Source organism: Sinohyriopsis cumingii, chromosome 1, assembly GCF_028554795.1.
Source record: "Sinohyriopsis cumingii isolate HCF-2022 chromosome 1, ASM2855479v2, whole genome shotgun sequence".
Lineage (NCBI taxonomy): Eukaryota > Metazoa > Mollusca > Bivalvia > Unionida > Unionidae > Sinohyriopsis > Sinohyriopsis cumingii.
In genome coordinates this window covers 100,413,166-100,433,767 of record NC_142961.1, presented here as the reverse complement: position 1 = coordinate 100,433,767, position 20,602 = coordinate 100,413,166, and the positions used below count along the sequence as shown (strand labels likewise).

General features: G+C 35.3%; 1 protein-coding gene across 1 annotated transcript in view; it reads left to right on the top strand.

Moving 5' to 3' along the window:
- The window catches only part of LOC149807439 (uncharacterized), a 140,914-nt gene that overhangs the window by 99,764 nt on the left and 20,548 nt on the right, over nt 1-20,602 (top strand). Inside the window, exons 14-16 of the mRNA XM_089955844.1 lie at nt 6,226-6,301; nt 7,523-7,581; nt 13,617-13,761. Coding sequence (XP_089811970.1) covers nt 6,226-6,301; nt 7,523-7,581; nt 13,617-13,761 — 280 coding nt within the window. The remainder of the gene's footprint in view (nt 1-6,225; nt 6,302-7,522; nt 7,582-13,616; nt 13,762-20,602) is intronic.

Below are 20,602 nucleotides of genomic sequence, written 5' to 3'. Positions count from 1 at the left end.
TGTGCTGAAAAATGGTGTTAAACTGCACAACAACAACAACAACAACAACTGGGCCATGCGTCATAGCTGCTAGCTTGAAACAAATGTTATTGTTACTTTTCCTGAATGGAAATCATCTTGACATTGAGTTGTTATGAGAACAATGGCAGACATTTTGAATTTTTGTTTTGCCACATATCCTTATTGTAAATTCATTGGTTTGTGGATTGCATACACTTGAGGTTTCAAATATCCCTATCTAATGTTTAACCTAATTATGTCTTATGCTCGCCTGTATATGGATTATGCTATTCCAGTGCATTAAAAAAATTGCATTTGTTAATTTCTATTATCATCTTCTTGTCACTCATCATGTACATTATAGATTATTCTTAAGGAATGCCTGCTGCATACAATGAGTTAGATGTTAAGCAAAATGGGCTTTTACAGTTTGACTTTTGGATGCAAATTCTTAGAGTAGATATGTATCGGTAAACTTAAAACATGTCTGAATTTTTCTGATCAGAAACATTTTCTACAGATTTTTGGATGTGATCTGTCTAAAATGAACTTTGTTATGCACTCCAGTAGTTGCTTTATACTGTTTACATCATTGGTTTCATTCAGTTGCCATTATTCAGTAAGGGGGATTCCAGACATAGACAGAATTATTGTAAGATAGTTTTTTAAATCTAATATACCTGTATAAAATATGTGGTTAGATGGCAATGCTTTGTGTTTGTTGAAGAAAATGCTTCATTTAAATTGACAACATTCCTGGATTTAATTAGTACATGTACATGTTGTCTCAGTCACAATAATACAACAGAAATGTACAAAATGGTGAGCTAACATAACCATAATATAACATCACATAAGCTTATGAAGGGTGTGGCGTTTGCATGCATTAGGGTGGGGTTCTTCCAATATATTTTTAATTAAATTATGATGAAAGTTCCACCCTGACTCGTGAGGTTAGAAAGTTAAATTAGTAACGAGGTAGATTTACAGCTCTGAGCCCCCAGTCAGCAATGCCGACGGCTAAATTATAGAGAACACGAAGATGAAATTCAATCAATAACAATTTAATAAATTCGATAATTTAAAAACGATAACTTTCAATCACCCATCTTTCCCTCGACCAAGTGACAGCATAATTCATCCTGTGATTTACAGTGTGAGTTCGATTTTCCCCGTCCTTGCATCTACTCAGCTCTTTCTTTCCCACTAATTCCTTCCTTCCTTCCATTCCTCTAACACCTCCTTCGACTCCGTTTCCCTCTTTACTATCTCCTCCTCCAATTTCGCTCCCAGACTTCAACACTTCTGACTTCTCTCCTTTCTTCTCCTTTCTTCCGTCTCTCTATCTGAGACTACGGGACCAAACTGTAACTGGTCTGTCCCTCAAAGCTTCCTGTGAAAAACCACAAGGCGTTAACAAATGCTTTATCGAATCTCACCACACACTAGATCAACAATTAATCATCAGATAAGGCTATCACGGTTTCTGTCATGCATGCGTACACATTGAAATTCCCACACACTTCTTGCAGGGTAAACAATGGCCTAATAACACAGTATCAGCAAATTTTCATACAGACATCAATACATTGCATCACATCAGTATATACACATATATATTTAATCTCATTGTACTACAATCTGACAACAATCAGACGCATGTCTGTACATTACACAAATATTCAGCAATGGCAAAATCTATAATCACATGAACACATGTGGTAGTCTACTATAAAATACCCACATAGCGAATTACAATATTAACCCTTACGACGGCTAGCAAGCTATATAATTCTTTACAAATATCAACTCATTTCTTCAAAATATGCAAACATATTAACAAAACAAAGTAATTCTTCGTACTATGATTCTAGTAATAATAAAGTATACATATGACCTACAATTAAAATGCAGTCACATTCTGCAAAGACCGAACAAATAGCTCACTGACCTTATTTGAAGCTCTTTGTACTTAGAATTTCCTGTTCTAAGATTTCCCCGCCAATAACGAATGGCTATTCGGAGTTACGCTAACCTCTTCTGGGTAATTTCTCTTAGCGAACTAATTCTTGTCGGAAGACGCGGAGATATCATTCTACCCAAATCAGGGTCTCTTTCCTATCTCGATTCTGATTGGGTGGCGCTCTGACCCTGTCCAATCGTCTTAGCGGCCAGTTCAACCTGTCTGTCTGCAGGGAAAAGAAGTTAAGACACTCCCACTTCTTCAGGCAACTTCTTTTGATCTGGACAAACGTTTCCACAACTAGGTGATAATTGGCTTTGCAACTCCTAGGTCCGGCTCTCCACTTCTAGCCATGGCAATCTTACGTAATGGATTAGTGGTAGCCTGCGGCAATGTTTAACATCAAACAATGGCTTGTCAGAATTACTTTGATTATACATGTTTCAAACTGGGGCTACTCTGGGTCAGGGTAAACGTGACAAAGGGTCACCTAACAGTGAAAGAAAAGGTGATAATAGGAAGGCAGAAACCTTTACTAATTAAATCTGGTGATGTCAGTTTAATGGTTATGTGACTGGCATGAATCGGGCAACATCTATCATCAGACAGGTGTCTTTTGACAATGATTGGTTATTTCAACATCACAAAGGTTTCTCAAACAATTTTAACCGGAGCTGGCAGCATTCTCCTCTAAAAGGTCTTGCAAACCATCCAGTAAGCTTGCCATTGCTAACATTAGAAACATTTCTCAATGTTGGGGGAACATGATATTGCACATTTCTTGGTCAGCAACCCTTGTAAAGCACTGGCTTTGAGGTAAATATCACCAAGGTGAGTGGTATTGGGCCTACTGAGGCCTCTTGTGTTGAAGAATCCATAACAATCAAAAGACAGTGAAATAAGTTGCAGACCCTGAAAATGATAATTTTGCACATACCTCTTTTTTTGGAGAACCAATTACAACCAAGAGACAGTGAAAAAAAAGTACAGACTGTGAAATAGGTAATTATACATATGAAGACTGAATCCAACAGCATGTAGATTGAAAACAAATAAAATGCTGAATGAAACAGAAAATGGTGAATGCCTTTTAATGAAAGGGAGAGCACAATTGCATAATGTGGAATCCAGATTGGGGAATGGAAAATGAAAATATAACAAAATACAAATGCTATTCCTGAATAGGTTTGACAATTGTTTTCAAGCAGCCACTGAATATTAATAATCCAAAACACATTTACAAGATAATAAATGATCAAATTGTTTTACACTGAATGCAAACAATCCAAAACACTTTAACATGATAATAAAAGACCCAATTGTTTTACATTGAATGCAAACAATCCAAAACACTTTAACATGATAATAAAAGACCCAGTTGTTTTACATTGAATGCAAACAATCCAAAACACTTTAACATGATAATAAAGGACCCAATTGTTTTACACTAAATGTTAACAATCCAAAACACTTTCACAAGATAATAAAGGATCTAATTGTTTAACACTTTCACAAGATAATAAATGATCTGATTGTTTTACACTGAATGCAAACAATCCAAAACACTTTCACAAGGTAATAAAGGATTAGATTGTTTTACATAATCAACATTGACCTTTGACATTTATACAAAAGCTGTTATTGCTGTGGTTATTATTGTTATTATTATTATTATTATTATTATTATCATCATTATTATTAATATATGCCAGTCATTAAACATAAAGTATCATGATGTGATATTGTCCATTGGTCAATAAGTTAACAGTTTATTTCCACAAGCTTTTAATTTTCCAAAACCTATGAATGAAACATTTTGCAGCTATCATGCACTTGCATAAAGAAATATATATTTCAGCATAAAAAGTTCATTAGTCAAGGTTCATAACTGAAAGAAGAAAAATTGTTACCTCACATTAGTTTGAGATATCCAACTTCAGCAGCACCTAATCTTTGTGCATTGCTTTCACTTGGAGCAAGGAAGAGCTCTGTTGATTTAGGTTCAAAAGGTCAGGGTTATCTGACTGAAGGAAGAAAAATGGTTTTCGTACAATACCTTGAATTTTCCATCATCTTCAGCTGCCACCATTTGAGGAAGGTATTCACTTCATGTAAAGAAAAAGCTATTGACTTTGGAGTCAAAATGTCAAAGGTCAAGGTCACTACTGACATAATAAAAATGATCCCAGCACAAAAAGTCCCTTGTTTAATTTAACAGTTCCTCCAATTAATAAGTGGTTTGACAGAGAGAAAGGATCATGATGCGTCTACTTCTCAAGTCATGTCAAAAAGTGTGATAATGGGCACTTGAGATCATTAATACTGATTCGGGTTAATTCCATGAGTTAGAGTTTTAACTTAGCTTTAACAATTTTGGTCATATCTCTATGATGTCTGCATTTTTGCAGTTTATACTGATGTCTAGCACTGGGGCATTATGCCAGAAAAAGTAGCGTCTTTTTGCAGCATTCACATCACTCTAACACCAAGACAACCAGTCCTAACAATAACCTCTTAATGCCAAGCGCTAAGCGGGGCAGCTGCTAGTACCATTTTTATAAGTCTTTGTTATGACTCAGCCAGGTTCAAACCTCCTGTATCTGAGGCAGATGCTCCAACCACTTTGGCTAGGCAACTGGAGTAGATTAGTTGTACATTTCCTAATTAGTTTTTACATTTAGCACAGGTGTTTTCACAGTGAATACATTATGTTGTACTTGGAATCATGAAACGTGATGAGGGATGCATCTTGATGTGCGCTACACCTTCATCACACAGCGACCTATATGTTATGTTTTACTGACTTTGATTGTATTTATAGCACATTTATAGATCAATCTCTATTCATGATAGAAATATATGATCTCTGTTAGTAGCATACCCTTGCCACAATTGAAGGTCATTGTGGCCTACATTTCAAATTTAGGTTAAGTTTTTGTGTTTAGTACATGACCAAATAGTATTTTAGCACGCTGGTGTAAACTGTTGTACCTAGTTTCATGAAAACTAGCGAGGAGTCACATCTTCATCAGTGTATCATCCCCCATTGCAAATGTTGGTTATTCTGACATATGTATTTCATGCTTCACTGACACTGGCTATATTTTGTTTTAAGTTGGTTTCTCAAACCTTTTTCATACTATAATTGTCAAACATCTCTGTAACATTCATTGTACTGTTAATGCAAATGAGACTAACATTTCGCATTTTACTTGTATAATTGAACTCTGTCTGGCTTATGACTAACTAGGTTTTAGCAAGCATCCTATATATATATATATATATATATATATATATATATATATATATATATATATATATACACACTGTGATATCTAGATTAATGAATCTTGTGAGAGAATGCATCTTAATAAGTACAACACTTTTGGCATAAAAGTAGGTCACACTGATCAGTGATTCATGCTTCACTAACTTTGGTTTAATGTGTCTTTAAGGTTATTTATCAACCATTCTTCATGCTAGAATTAGCATACAAGATGAGTGTATGTATCTCAGTTTGTACCAGGGTCAGGACTACATATATCTTTGCTGAAAACTCAAATGATTTGCTATGAGTAAAATCCCATGTCACATTTTATTGAAAAAAGTGCATTTTCTTTATATATGTCATTACTGAAAACTGTGCAGCATTATAAAAAAAGCTGGGTATTTAATCATCAGCTGTGACAGATAATTTCAAGATGTTAACATTACTATAACCAATTTGATCATTTGAAAGTTTGTTGTTACATGTATGTATCTAGCACTGTATGATTACCACATGGTTCATATGTGAATATGTATTAGCACTGAATGATTACCACATGGTTCATATGTGAATCTGTATCTATCACTGGATGATTACCACATGGTTCATATGTGAATATGTATCTAGCACTGTATAATTACCACATGGTTCATATGTGAATATGTATCTAGCACTGTATGATTACCACATGGTTCATATGTGAATCTGTTTCTAGCACTGTATGATTACCATGTGGTTCATATGTGAATATGTAGGTAGCACTGTATGATTACTACCACATGGTTCATATGTGAATATATATCTTGCACTGTATGATTACCACATGGTTCATAGGTGAATATGTATGTAGCACTGTATAATTACCACATGGTTCATATGTGAATATATATCTTGCACTGTATGATTACCACATGGTTCATAGGTGAATATGTAGCATTGTATGATTACCACATGATTCCTATGTGTATATGTTTGTAGCACTGTATGATTACAGCAAGGTTCCTATGTGAATATGTATTCTGACCGAATGCCTAGTATTGAAAAGCAGAATAATGTACACAATGATAGAGGTAAACTTTAAAAAGTTTAGATTTTCTGCCAAGTTGGGTCTAGAATGGCAAATTCAGGTACTTTTATCACCATATGAGTGTAGCTCTAGGGAAAATGTATTAGTCAGAATAGGGACAGGTCAGAAATTCAGAATTTCTACTATTTTTAGTTCTACTAATCATAGTCCAGAAAAAAAATTAATGGGATGGCATGTTGTCCATTGTCTTTAGCACAAGTCATTACTGTTGATCTTCCTAAACTACTTGGACCATTGCCATGAAACTTGTACATAGGGTCATCCTGTGGTCTGGTGGTTCCATCCTAAACTACTTGGACCATTGCCATGAAACTTCTGGATCATCCTGTGGTATGTTAGTTCCAACCTAAACTACTTAGACAATTGCCATGAAACTTGTACATTGGATCATCCTTTGGTCTGGTGGTTCCATCCCAAACTACTTAGACTATTGCCATGAAACTTGTACATTGGATAATTTGTCTACTGGTTCCGTCCTAAACTACTTAGACAGTTGCCATGAAACTTGTACATTGGATCATCCTGTGGTCTGGTGGTTCCATCCTAATCTACTTAGACAATTGCCATGAAACTTATACATTGGATCATCCTGTGGTCTGGTGGTTCCATCCCAAACTACTTAGACAATTACCATGAAACTTGTACATTGGATCATCCTGTGGTCTGATGGTTCCAACCTAAACTACTTAGACAATTGCCATGAAACTTGTACATTGGATCATCATGTGGTCTGGTAGTTCCAACCTAAACTACTTAGACAATTGCCATGAAACTTGTACATTGGATCATCATGTGGTCTGGTGGTTCCAACCTTAACCAGAGTACTTGCATTATAGTACTTGGATATACATTCTATATCTCACTGTCATGCACACATGGTCAGATGATATTTGTGGGATGTTAAATACAATTTGACATGAAATAAACCTAGTTAAATGTCACATTTAAGCTGTAGTGACCCCGGTATGAGAAAAGGGGCAAATCTCATTCATTGAAAAATAAATAGAAAGATTACTGTATCTGATGACATTGTTGTGCAACTTGTACAGGTGCAATAATTAAGCAACCTTAAACAACTGAGCGAATATGTTACTTCAGTCAGCATTTTCCAATAAACATCGTATCAGTAAACATTGTATACATTACAATAAAATTCATTTGGTTACTAGCTCATATAGTATATAACATTATCATTTTATTTTAGGTAGTGTCTGTTATGAAGAGGTTAAGACCGAGATGGATATGGAGGATGGAAAGGAAAAGGTATAAAACATTTAGGGTCTTGATTGTCGGACAATATGGGGTTGTAAATACAATACTGACCAAGTGGATTTTGGGAAAGATGTAAATTACATTACATTACAACCCTCCCTCCCCAGGCTTGCTAATGATAAAGACTTTTAACTGTTTTTTGTTTTAGAAACATATTCTTGAATATTTACCTTTCTGTGCTCAAACATAAAAGCCTAAATTTTCAGATTTTAGCTCAATGAAACAGTTTAATGTCTTGTATCTTTGTATCATTTGATTTTGGTACATTGCTGTTTTGCTGTATTTACAAGGTGCGATGACTGTGTATAGATATGAGTCACAGCATGATATATTTTTGCATACACAGGTCAGGAGATGATACATTCATGTTATACAGTACAAGCAAGGTGTGATTACTAGGGATGTATAGATATTGCAGAGTCCCAATACAATAGGTATTACTGCATGCAGATAATGATATTATACATTGCTGTATTGCTGTAATAGCAAAGTATCAGTACTAGGATTGTAAAGATATGGTAGTCATGATACAGTTTCTATCAGTATACACCGATCATGATACTGGTCATTACTGTGTTATGATTGCTTATAACACGGTTTGGTCTATAACACGGTCAGATTCTATGGTTTCCAACTACCGTGTTATAGCGGGGTCACACTGTACTTTTACTCATTCGCCAGGCTAAATCAATTTAGATAACATTATATGTTCATAGCATATGCTTTTCATGTACAATTAATGCTGCACTGGATTGGTTTTCATTATAAAATATTGTTAATATTTGAAATGTTTGAAAACATTACAATTGTTTTTAACTAAATGAATTTAATAATGCATGTCGGCCTTTGTATTTGACTCTTGGTGTTGAGACTTGAAATAAAATTTTTATTACATGTGTCTTCATCAACCAAAATGAATTCTTTTTTCTTATGCATTTAGTGTCATTGCAAACAGCCAAGTCATCTTACAATAACCAGAATGATGTCATTTGATTCAGTTGATTAGAAATGCAACCGTTTTGCCTTTTTTTTTACCCCTTGAGTGTACTGAATACTGACGTATTAGTATATCTGAGCTGTATCCCACTCAGCATGGGATTATTTCATTTCGTGTGCATATTTGAACTCCTATTGCGAAATTAGTTAAATTTATAACATATGCCCTTTTTAATATATTGGACGATTTATGCAAAATATTTTAATGATCATTATATGTTCCCTATAGCTACATACAAGTGCAGTAACAACTAAAGTCAGTATATCACAGATATAAATGCAGTGAGTGAACATCCTGACAAGAGTGAGATATAAAGATTTCATTTAAAGGCCTTGGTCAGACTAATTAAAATTACACAAAGGGAATTATGAAAATGTTAGTTGTTGTTTCGGATTTAACACCATTTCTCAGCGCATGATATACTTGTGTAGCGGCAGGTATAAATGGTGGAGAAAGAATCCTGGAAAACCTGGATAGAAACCAACAGGCTACAGGAAGCTACTGCCAAGCTTTCTTACATACCCACACAGAAAGAGCCTGAAACTCGAACCCATGCAGACAGAGGTGAGATGGCAGAGATCGTAAAAGTGAGGACTTTATGCCACTCTGCCACAGTTGGTATTCAGGATCCAATCTTAAAAGTCAAGGTCATAACTCAACGTGATATTTTTTGCTCACACTTTCCCTTGTACTCCAGAACTTTAAATCCATTTCAGATTAAGCAACAAAACTCCATATATGTATGTATCATCACTAGTATGATTGTCCTGTTTCTGACAAAGGATGATCTTCAAGATCAAGGTCAGTAGTTAGTTTGGTCGATTATGCATCACTTCCCATTCCACATTAAAACTTTAAAGCTGTTTGAGATAAGTAGATGAAACGCAATGTACTTGCACGCCATCACTAGAAGCACATAACATACAGCATTTGGGATCCAATTCTAAAGTCAAGGTATCAACCCAGATAATTTACTTTTCATCAGACGTTTCCTTTGATTCAATTTTTTAAAAGCCATTTGAGATTTGGCACAAATGTACATAATCACTATATGGCGTCTGGTACAACATTTGATGTGCTACCATTAAGGTCAAGGTCAGGCCTCAGAGACTTTTAAACTGTCGTCTCAAACATTAAAGCTCTTTGAGATTAAAGGCTGAAGCTTGGTATTGTGACTAAATCATATTGCATGTATTGTGGATGCAGTTTTTAAGATCAAGGTCACATGTGTATATTTTAAAGTTTCTTTTGCTGCTGCTTCATATCATAAAGCTGTTTGAGATATGAGTTTAACTTAGGCTTCTTAGTTTATTTCATGTCATGTATTACATTCAGGAGTGTATGTCCATTGTCAAGGAAATTAAGATTTACTCATTTCCTTGATTGCTTCTTAAGGTGATTCTATAATAGTAGCTGACTCTTACTCAGTAACTTGAACATTCTGTCATCAAGGTCATTGTCATACTTCATTACCTTCAACTTGAATGCCTTCACCCTTGTAGGTGTGGGACCAAATTCACTTGCTGCTTATATTATTTGGATATATAATCTAACACCCTGATACATACAGCTTGTACCGATAGAAAATAACTCTTATGAATGTGCCGCATTGTTGCTATCACTGTTGACAGCCATTGGTGGCTAGCAGTCCTTGATGTGACAAGTTGGGTTTGTTTACACTTGTTATATGTACTACACAGTTAAGGAGTTCAAAATTTATGCTAAACTCTCATTATGATTTTGTCAGATGGACTACTAAAACCCATCCATCACTAATCAATTGGAACAGGAAAAATTACTGCCAGTCAATATCATATCAAAGAAGTGGTCATGAGTTGGTATACTCCTAATGGTGAATTGGTAGGCTTATTGGGTTAATGTAATGCCTACCAACATCTTGCTCATGATGAGGTATAACAAATGCTTCAGAGCAAATTGACATGTCTTAAACCACTTGTCTACTCATAAAATAGATAAGTATGAGTATTGTCATAATGGTCATAACAATTTTAATGCATATGGATCTACCCTGATGTGTTGTTTCACTTCCTATCTTCACTACTGATGGTAACACAAGTGATAGCGTCTCCAGTTGGTTTTGATGAATCAGACAGATAAGAAGTATGCCAAATATGATTTGATATTGATATCATTTGTGGACACTACTTCAATGCATTGCACAGGGACAATTATAAGTATATGAAGGTATCTGCAAGGTGCACAACCGAAACCGGATGAGCAGAAATTAAATGATGACAAGAGAAATTTGATCATAAATATTATTAACAGAAGATACTAAGAGAGTGAGATATGACTTTGATTGCTAACTGAGTTTAGCACACAAAAGTATCAGCTATCTTCAGTAGCTCCAGCACCTATAGAGATGACCAGTCTCAGTCCAATCTGTGCTGCGGATGATCAAGATAGGCATTTATACCCTGTTAGGTCACCACATTTTTATCTCAATGTTTTCATAGCTAAAAAGAAGGGATGAAGCATCTTTTTCTTCTCTTAATGGATCCATTGACTTTTTGACTAACACTGTTTCATGGCAACTGTCATTATCATTTAAAGGACTTAACAGTCCCTTACCGATCAAGAACCTTCTTGTATGTAACTAAACGCAAATGAGGTTTGAACTGCCGCTATTTCCTGGGCTTACTTATATAATTATTTTGTCAAGAAAGCAAAATTTTGGCCATCAGATATTGCCTTCTCCTCCTATCTCCGCTCTTTACTGCAACGTGACACATGCCTTGCTTCTCTGGGACCCATAGGTGTGGCATGACTTGTGGCCCAGAGCAAAACCAACACACAAACAGCAAAGAGGATCCCTCTAAAATATGGTGTGTAAATTATATTTTTTTTATCAGCTTAACATCAACCATCCCACCTACTTTCATTCAGATATGCAATACTAATACTAATACTAAGTTTATTTGGGGATAAACTAATTTTAAGAGTGTAATGCTTATTCATCAGTAATGCAGAATTCCTTCCTACTCACACTATTACACATGGTGTAATTGTTGTCTGTAAGAAATACCGTTCATTACATGGATATGCAAGGTGTATTGGTGGAATGTGTTCTCTACTCTAATTTGAGATTTTGTTCAGTTTACTGAAGGTTTTGCAGATGAGAAAAAAATGTATTTTTAAAAGCACTCATGTGACGAGAGACAGGGAGTGAGTGAGAGTTTGTTGTTGTTGTTGTTGTTGTTGGGTTTAACGCCATTTTTCAGCACAAGATAGGCTATACATGGCATCAAGTATTAATGGTGGAGGAAGAACCCGGGAAAACCCCGGAAAGAACCACCGACCCACGAGAAGCTGCTGGCAAGCTTTCTCACATACCCATATTGGCCGAATCGGAGACTCGAACCCATGCAGACAGAGGTGAGATGGCAATGATCCGTAACGGAGAGCGCTTTAGACCACTCGGCCAATCAGGGCCCCGAGAGAGAGTTTGTTAAAATAGCATGTTGATATGATGGTGTAAAGGACAAATTGCAATATCAAAATTTTAAAATTGACATTAGTTTGGCTAATAGGACCAAAGATATTTTATAAAAGAAGTATTCTGGCCAGATTCTATAACCAATATATCAATACAAAACACAGCTTTCTTATCAACGGATGCATAATTAATCACAATTACATAAAGACTGTGCATGATGTTTATTTGATCATATTTGAATATGGTGACCATATGACTTCTAATCATGCAAACATGGCATTCACAATGGCCATCGCAAAAATCACTTTTTACGGCTACTTCTAGAAGTCATCTTTTATTGGCGCTGTTTTGGCTAAACGAACTGTAATGTCTAGTTGGCTCCAAATGGAAATGTGGCCAACCAGTGTACAATATGGCAGCCATAGTAGCCATTTTAAAATTCTTGTTATGATCATTTCTTCTCTAAAACAGTCATGTTAGCATGTGGATTCCAAAAGTCATGTCAGCATGTGGATTCCAAAACAGTCATGTCAGCATGTTGATTCCAAAACAGTCATGTCAGCATGTGGATTCCAAAAGATGTAAATCTGACAAAATATGTCCACCACTGCAGCTAGTTTGACACATGTTATTTCTGAAAATGATTAGATGCGATTTAAACACTTAGAAGGAAGATGTGGTCTTGGGTTGAATTTCAGGATTAGTATCTGCCATTGGAGTATTAGTCCCTTCTAATGATTCTTGCTTTTGGATTCTGATATGATAGTTATGTGAGAAAATATATTTTATTTGGTAAGAAACAGCCTTTATCCCATAGACTCTCTCTCAGTTTAAATTAAGACCCACACACTAGACAACCAAACACCAAATATGTAAATCCAATGGACTTGCAACTGAATATTTTGATTATTTGGTTTGCATAAATTAATAATTATTAGAAATTTCCCATACTGAGTACATATCTTAAGAGTTTTAAATTTTCAGCAATAACACACTGCTTTCATAAGTGAATACTGCTGATCACGTATCACAAACCATACAACTTTTTAATATAATTTACATGTGTGAAGAACAAGACAATAAAATTGAACATTGTGGTGTATGTGCAGATAAACACATTGGTGAAATATGCATTGTTAGAAACAATGGTTATGTAACACATCAGTGGAGTCATCTGTCATACACGAACATTGCAACAATATGGGACATTTCATCAATCCCAATCAGCCCATGGTCATCATATATGTGGACATCACATGGAATAGGAACGTGAAGGGGGCGATTGCAATATGGCAGCAGAGGCCAGCACTAAACAGGGATGAGGGGCTTGAATTACCACCCATCTAAACAAGTTTCCTTGTATCACGTGACCATTATTAATCATGTGATCAACGGTAGTTGCTGATGAAGGCAGTGTGATATTGCCAAAAATGTTAAACTCTTAAGGTATTTATATTCTGAGTATGGGAAATTTCTAATAATCTTATGAACATCTTAGATAGAGACACTGATGCTATGAACATATTACTTAGGCAGTTGCAAAAATTAAAGAACAAAATTGTCTTTCTCTAGGGATATATATTGGAAGAGGATTTATCAGATCTGAGATTGGAAGACTATGGAACAAAGGAGAAGGTCAAGCAGCAACAGATCGGTGGTACTCTGTTTGGATCCAGCCCGGCTACACAGGCAGATGGAACTGGCTCTGGAACATCAGGTACATCAAAACTCAGAATTTAAATGATCACAGAATTATCATTAGAATTTTTTAATGTGTTGCATTTATCTCCATTAATTGTAATTATATCCTGTCAAAAAATTTACCACCCGTAATATCAAGGGGATCTTGCCTTAAAATAGCAGGTGTTGCTGGTCATGGGAAGTGGTGGGGGGGGGGCTGTTCAAGAGGGAGACCAAGGTAGTAGACATGGGGAAAAAACATCTTTATGCCACCTCAGCACTTACGTACTGGACCTGCCCATTTTTATACTATATGTGCATGCACCAAGCATTTACCTTTGGATTACTATTGCTTTTTAATTTGCATTTGGCTCTATGGTTTGATCATGTGACTTTAAATTTAATTTTGTTTGAGAAGAATCTATGCCATTTGGTCAGTTATGTACATCATTTCAGTAGTTGCTAAACCCTCTATAAATAAGCATTTGGTCTGTGAACTTTGGCAACAGAATGTTATATCTGTATTCACATCAACTTTAAAGGGATAACTTGAGACAAAATTATAACAAATTATTGACTACACAGATACACAATATTCGCTAAATGCCCCATTGCTGCCGTTTTTGATAAATTTCACCATTCTTCCATTCTAACTAAAGGTTTGATGGAAAGAAATGAGTTGTGAAAAAGCTGTATGAAATAAACCATTCTTTGAAATAATCAAGATATTAGGTTTGAACAATGTTCACATATTCAGTTTAGAAATAAGAGGTGCCATTCCTGAATTCAGTCACCGAAGCTGCTCCTAATTCTGTTCTTTTTATGGGAGTGCTTCAAAAATAGTGATGTGATACATTTGACAAATTCCGTTTGTGACTAATCAAATAACAGCAACATTTGCACTTGGAGCACAATTTGACTGGAGCGGGAATAAAAATAGGCATGCCCACATTTTTAAGTCTATCTGACAAGAAAAGTGAGCGTTAGATAAGACTACGACTTGTGTGAATATTGATCAGGTGGGGTGCTGGATTACATTAAACAGTGAACTTGGGCTGAAAGAAAAACCCATCTGTTGCAAATATCCATATTAATTGGTAAGTATACAATGTGGACTTAAATCATGTATGTCAGTTATGCCTTTGAAGAAAAATGCTCTTAAATGAACATTATTGAACTATATTGTCTTTAACAATGGTGGCCATGTACTAAACTTTTGTATTGACATCAGCCACGAGCTTTTCTATGATTGGCTGTAAATATATCACTGGGATTCACTAGCTGCAAATATATCAAATGGGAGTCCCTGTTGTGTACTATTGCTCCTTAATGAACAGAATTCAGATATGATTAAATAAAAGGATGCTATCAAACTATGAACTTATATACCTATTTGTGCTTTTAAATTTAATTTAAAGGGTTGACTGTTTATTTTCTTTATTTCAAGGAAGTATAAACTGAAAACAGCTTTGCAAACTTATGGATGATGTGCTTTGCTGATCATACAATTTGCACAGCACTTTTTCTGGTTCATATGTCATTGAATTAAAACAATAAACAGTCAATACTTATTAGAAGAAAATATGTATATAGAGGTTTCATGGTACTGTATTCTGCTGTTTTTGCATCAAAATTGTCAGGAAAATGTACTTTACACACTCCATATTATTAGAAAAGCATTATATCCATAGCAGGATGAATTAGATCAATTTATTTTAGGAGTTAAAAAATGTAAGTTATGAATTAGCAAAGTACATCTAGATAGCAAACAAAAAACATTCACTCATTAAAGATTGGCATCAAATATGTAAAATAATGTAGATCTTTCCTCAAGAAAATAGTTAATTTTACAGCACTTCAAGAAATTCCTCAGTCATGTAGATGTTTATGTCCATGGTACAGTCAATCCTGTTTTTGACAGACTTTCTTTATTTCTGTTTCCCATAAAAAAACGTGTATGTGTGTGTGTGTGTGGACAATGAAAGTTAGCTTTTTATATTATTGTTTATTATTTTCTTTGAATGGGTTTAGGAGATGTTAAAGCTGTTCATGCTACATTTTTTGGTATCTGTTTTGTTAGCAGCAATCCACTGCACATACAAAATCAAGTTTTAAGAGACAGTCTAATCCAATTGTTTTTATTTTGTGTTTCAGAAGATAATGGTTTGATAAGTAGGTTGATGAGTTCTTTGGGTATTGGTCGCTCCCCCAAAAAAGTTGCCAAAAAGCATGAGATAATAGTTTAGTTTATAATCTTGTATTAAAATAGATCACTTTGATGAAGTTTACGCAAGCTTATGTTCTGGCCCTGTGTCATTTGTACATTGTACCGTGCCTGTCATCTATTCATCAGTATGTATTAGTGGAGATTCTAAGGGCTTCATTTTGTAATAGACTGTCAAAACTCTGGGTTGGATGCACATTGGTGTATTTTACTTAGATTTCTGGTCTGAATACACTGTACACAGTTTCTGGCAAAATTACACGAATCAAGCATGTGTACCCAGATTGCCCATATTATGTTGCAATGTCCATTTGAATTCAAGTGTTAGTCTTTCCCATCTTATGCTGTCCTGTGCATTTGAAATCAAGTGTTAGTCTTTCCCATCTTATGCTGTCCTGTGCATTTGAATTTAAGTGGGAGAGTTGTCCATACCATGTTGTGATGTCTACTTGAATTTCAGTGGAAGTGTTGTCCATATTACTGTGTGATGTCAATTTGGATGTAAGTGAAGTCGGGTTGGGTAGTACGATATTACTGAGCTATTTTTTCTCAATATAGTTCTTGTGTAAAATCCTTGGAGACCAGTAGATGATACCATTGCTAAAGTACGTGTATGCACAGATATTTTATAATGTTAGGATATTAGCTGTGTTAATCATAAATGGAAATTTATTCTAGGAAATCAATTTGCTTATTTACGAATAAATTGAGACAAACAGTTTTATTACTGGTTTGTTATGTATAATTTATTTATTTATATTTTGAACTGATAAAATAATGATGATTGTACATAATCTGTTAAATTTAAATGATTTTAGTTGTTTATTTGATGCATTAGTATCTAATTATTAAATGCAAACTATTTTACGACCCCCCTCCAAAAAAAATTAAAGAGTGAAATTTGAGTTATGTTCCCTGGTACAACTATTTAAAAATAATGCCGTATTGTTCTAATTTATGGAATATACATAAAGGCACAAAAGTGCAGCTGAGGGTGAATTTTCTTTTAAAAAAATGTTGGGACATTTATGTATATCAACTGATTAAATACTATTTATGTTGTTGTTGTTGTAGGGTTTAACGCCATTTTTCAGCACAAGATAGGCTATACATGGCGGCCAGTATAACTGGTGGAGGAAGAACCCTGGAAAACCCCGGGAAGAACCACCGACCCATGAGAAGCTACTGGCAGGCTTTCTCACATACCCACGCTAGCCGAGCCTGAGACTCGAACTCACACAGACAGAGGTGAGATGGCAGTGATCCGTAACGGTGAGCGCTTTAGACCACTCAGCCACTCGGGGCCCCAAATACTATTTAAAAGACATTTTTGAGGTAATATCAAGTACTTAGAGCTTCTCATTATTGAAATCCTGCTCGGCAGTGATCGGCAGATCTTGAAAGAATAACACACATAATTCCGTGGACTGAAATTTTATCATTTATATGTCAAATTGTGAGCACTGAAGTTGATGACATAAAACACAACCACGCTACAAGACCGTACAAAATGTCAACAAGGTGAGTACAATCTTCTTTTGTTCTCGTTCTTTTCTCCTTATCCTTTTCCTCTCTACTCTCAGTTTTGAGAGGAAACATTGAAATTTATGTAGAACTACTTTAATAGTTATATTTAAATAGTTTTTTTGTGGTACGAGAATGATTTTAATAGACGTGCTTTGAGAAGTATTGGAAAAACCCACAGGTACTCAGTTTCTTGTATAGTATTCGCACTCCCTCACGTCATCCCCTCCCCCTCAGTTTTATAAACGAAAAGCATCTTGGATATTTTAAAATGCTCAAAACTTAGTAATTTCATTAATCAATGTTTGAATTCTAACCAGATTGTCAACAGTGGACCCCTAACACTCGTCTTGGCAAAGACACTAATATCTACAAGTCAGTAGTGGTTTGCACAACTTAAAAATGCATACACGTACTTGTATTGTAGGTTTATTTATTTTGCCAAACAGTTTATGTTAAAACTACTTTACTTTTTGTTGCTACTCACCACCCCACCCAAATATCATTGGATAAAGGAAGGCCATGTACAGATACCATAGAAAATACAGAGGCCACCTCATTTATATGGCAACCTTATATCATAGCAAAATGATAAAAGTAGTATGGAGAGAATCTCAGTGAGTACCCCATTGCATGATGACACACATATAATTCATATGAAACTAAATACAAAAAAATGTTTAACATAGGTCACTTAAATGTACAAGGTATAAGGGGAAAAACTGACATTAAGTTCATGTTGTCTACCAAGGAAAATAATGCACATGTTTTAGGACTCACTGAAACCAAATTAAATGCTAACCACAATGATAATCTATTTTACTGTCAAGGCTACAATAAACCATTACGCAGGGACAGAGAGACAGAAGGGGGGGTCTTGCTGTATACAGTAACGAAGATGTAAATGCAGAAAGGCGAAGTCACTTGAAATTGCGAGTATTTGGGTGAATATTTCTCAAAATAATGCAATATCATTCCTAGTTGGTTTCATTTATAGGCCACCTTCCTGCAAAGCAATTTGGGATGATAACTTTTTGAAACAAATAGAAAATGCTCTTGCACAGGAGAAAGAAACACTTCTACTTGCCAGTGTAAATAAGGACCTACTCAGTACTCAAATAAAGAACTGGATGAGATCATAAGTGCGGAGCCAGACAGGCTGATGAAACTGTTCATACATATATTGCAGTTCCACCACAGCATTTTCTTTAATGCATTGGAGCCAGGTTCAAGGCAGTGTGGTGGCTATCACCCAACCCCCAACACAGAATTACCAGAACATTGTGTGGAATATGTAGGTAGATGCCCACGGACCTGGAATAGGTGTTGTGAGAGACAACATATGACGTTTGCTGGTAATGAATATCTCAAGTTTTGATTAGAATGTCTACTGTCTCTTAATGCATTATTCTTAACATGCTTAAGAATTTGTTTAATGTAAGAAGTTTCAAGACTTTTAACGAGACTGCTTACCAAATGAGACATATGCTTAGATTATATCTTTGCAACCACTGTGAAAGAATTTTAAAATTGTAAGCCATCCAAAACAGTCATGCATACATATGTAAATGATAAGGACTCTTTTTATTTACAATCGATACTCATCGCGTAGATTCTTTTCATTACCTGGTTTCAATGTGGGTACCTCACTATGCTAAACAAATATAAGCTGATGAGACAAGGATAAAATTCATGCATAAATAATATCTTCATCTGTAATTAGCCATTCCTATTTGATCCCAGCGCAGGAGTCTCTGATTTCTAGAAATGCTCCCCCACAACATTGAGCTGTCCATCTTAACATAAAGTACATTTAATATCAGTTCTAGTTGTGATGGAACTCTCAGTGCTTATGTCAAAATAAAAACCATGTGTGGTTTTGATCCATGTTTATTTTACAGTGGACTTTGCTGATGAAAGATGACTAAAATTTGAAGAAGTGCATGTTCCTATTATTTTTTTCCAATATATTTTCTTTTACCTTTTCAAAATAGCATATTACAAACTAAAATAATTTTTCAGGATTTTCAAGTGCAAATCCTTGATGAGGCTGTACTTGTCTTGGCCAGGATGTACTGACGGGATGTTCTTGTCCTCAACGATGAAGTTGCCTTGATGAGCGCCAACTGACGTGCTGCTTGTAGGCAGTTCATACTATGGAGGCATGGAAGGCTGTGGTTTGGACAGAAATGTGTGATTCCCATTTGCAGTTTCTGACTGATACATGATAAATATCCGGATGCTTTTGAACAACACACTGGTTTCATCCCCTCTAGGCTTGCATGAACTTAAACACTTTCTTGCATGTACGAATTTGTATATAAATGAATACAGTTGACTTCATTCTTTGTTGTCATGTAACTGCACATAAAATCGCATCAAACAATAATGCTTTCATTCAGATTTTTTTCAACACAAGTCTAATTCTGCCTATAAACTATGTGGGCAAGAAGGTCATAAATAATCAATATAAACAGCTTTCAGCAATTGCATATACAGCATTATACATTGTTTTCAACTATAGATATTTACAGGATATTATATACAATGTAACCTGCTTTAGCAGACACCTCATCTTTTACATAACTAAAATCGAGAGATGTCCTTTGCCAAAACTACAGTTGATAGTGATTCTAAAAATTCTGGGATAATCTTCCTTTAGTTCTCTTTTCTTCTTCATACCCTGCTTGCCCTAAAGTCAATAGATGAGGGCTTTTTCATATAACCTCAGTGATGTGGGGATAAGTTTTCTTTTCTTAGCAAAGGTAGATGGACCATCTGCAACTTTTTTTGTAACATTGATGATACCTGTTTTAAAGAAAATTTTATTTTCTTAACTTCTGTGACAAGTATCCCCATGCTAACCTACATTAAATTTTCACCCAATATTAGAGCCTCATGACCAGTACCCAAGGAGGAGTTGTTATTGTTCTTACAAAGCATAATTTGAGACAGGATGCATTTTAGCCCATACCTTCAGAAGGCAATATATTTTCATGAACAGGTATTAGCTGGTAATCATGATCATGACAGCATCTTCCCCAAACCTCCTGAGAAAATTCCATGAACCCCATATATCCTTAATAACTGTGTCAATCCCCTGGGAAATTCCATTCGTGAAACAGCAGTG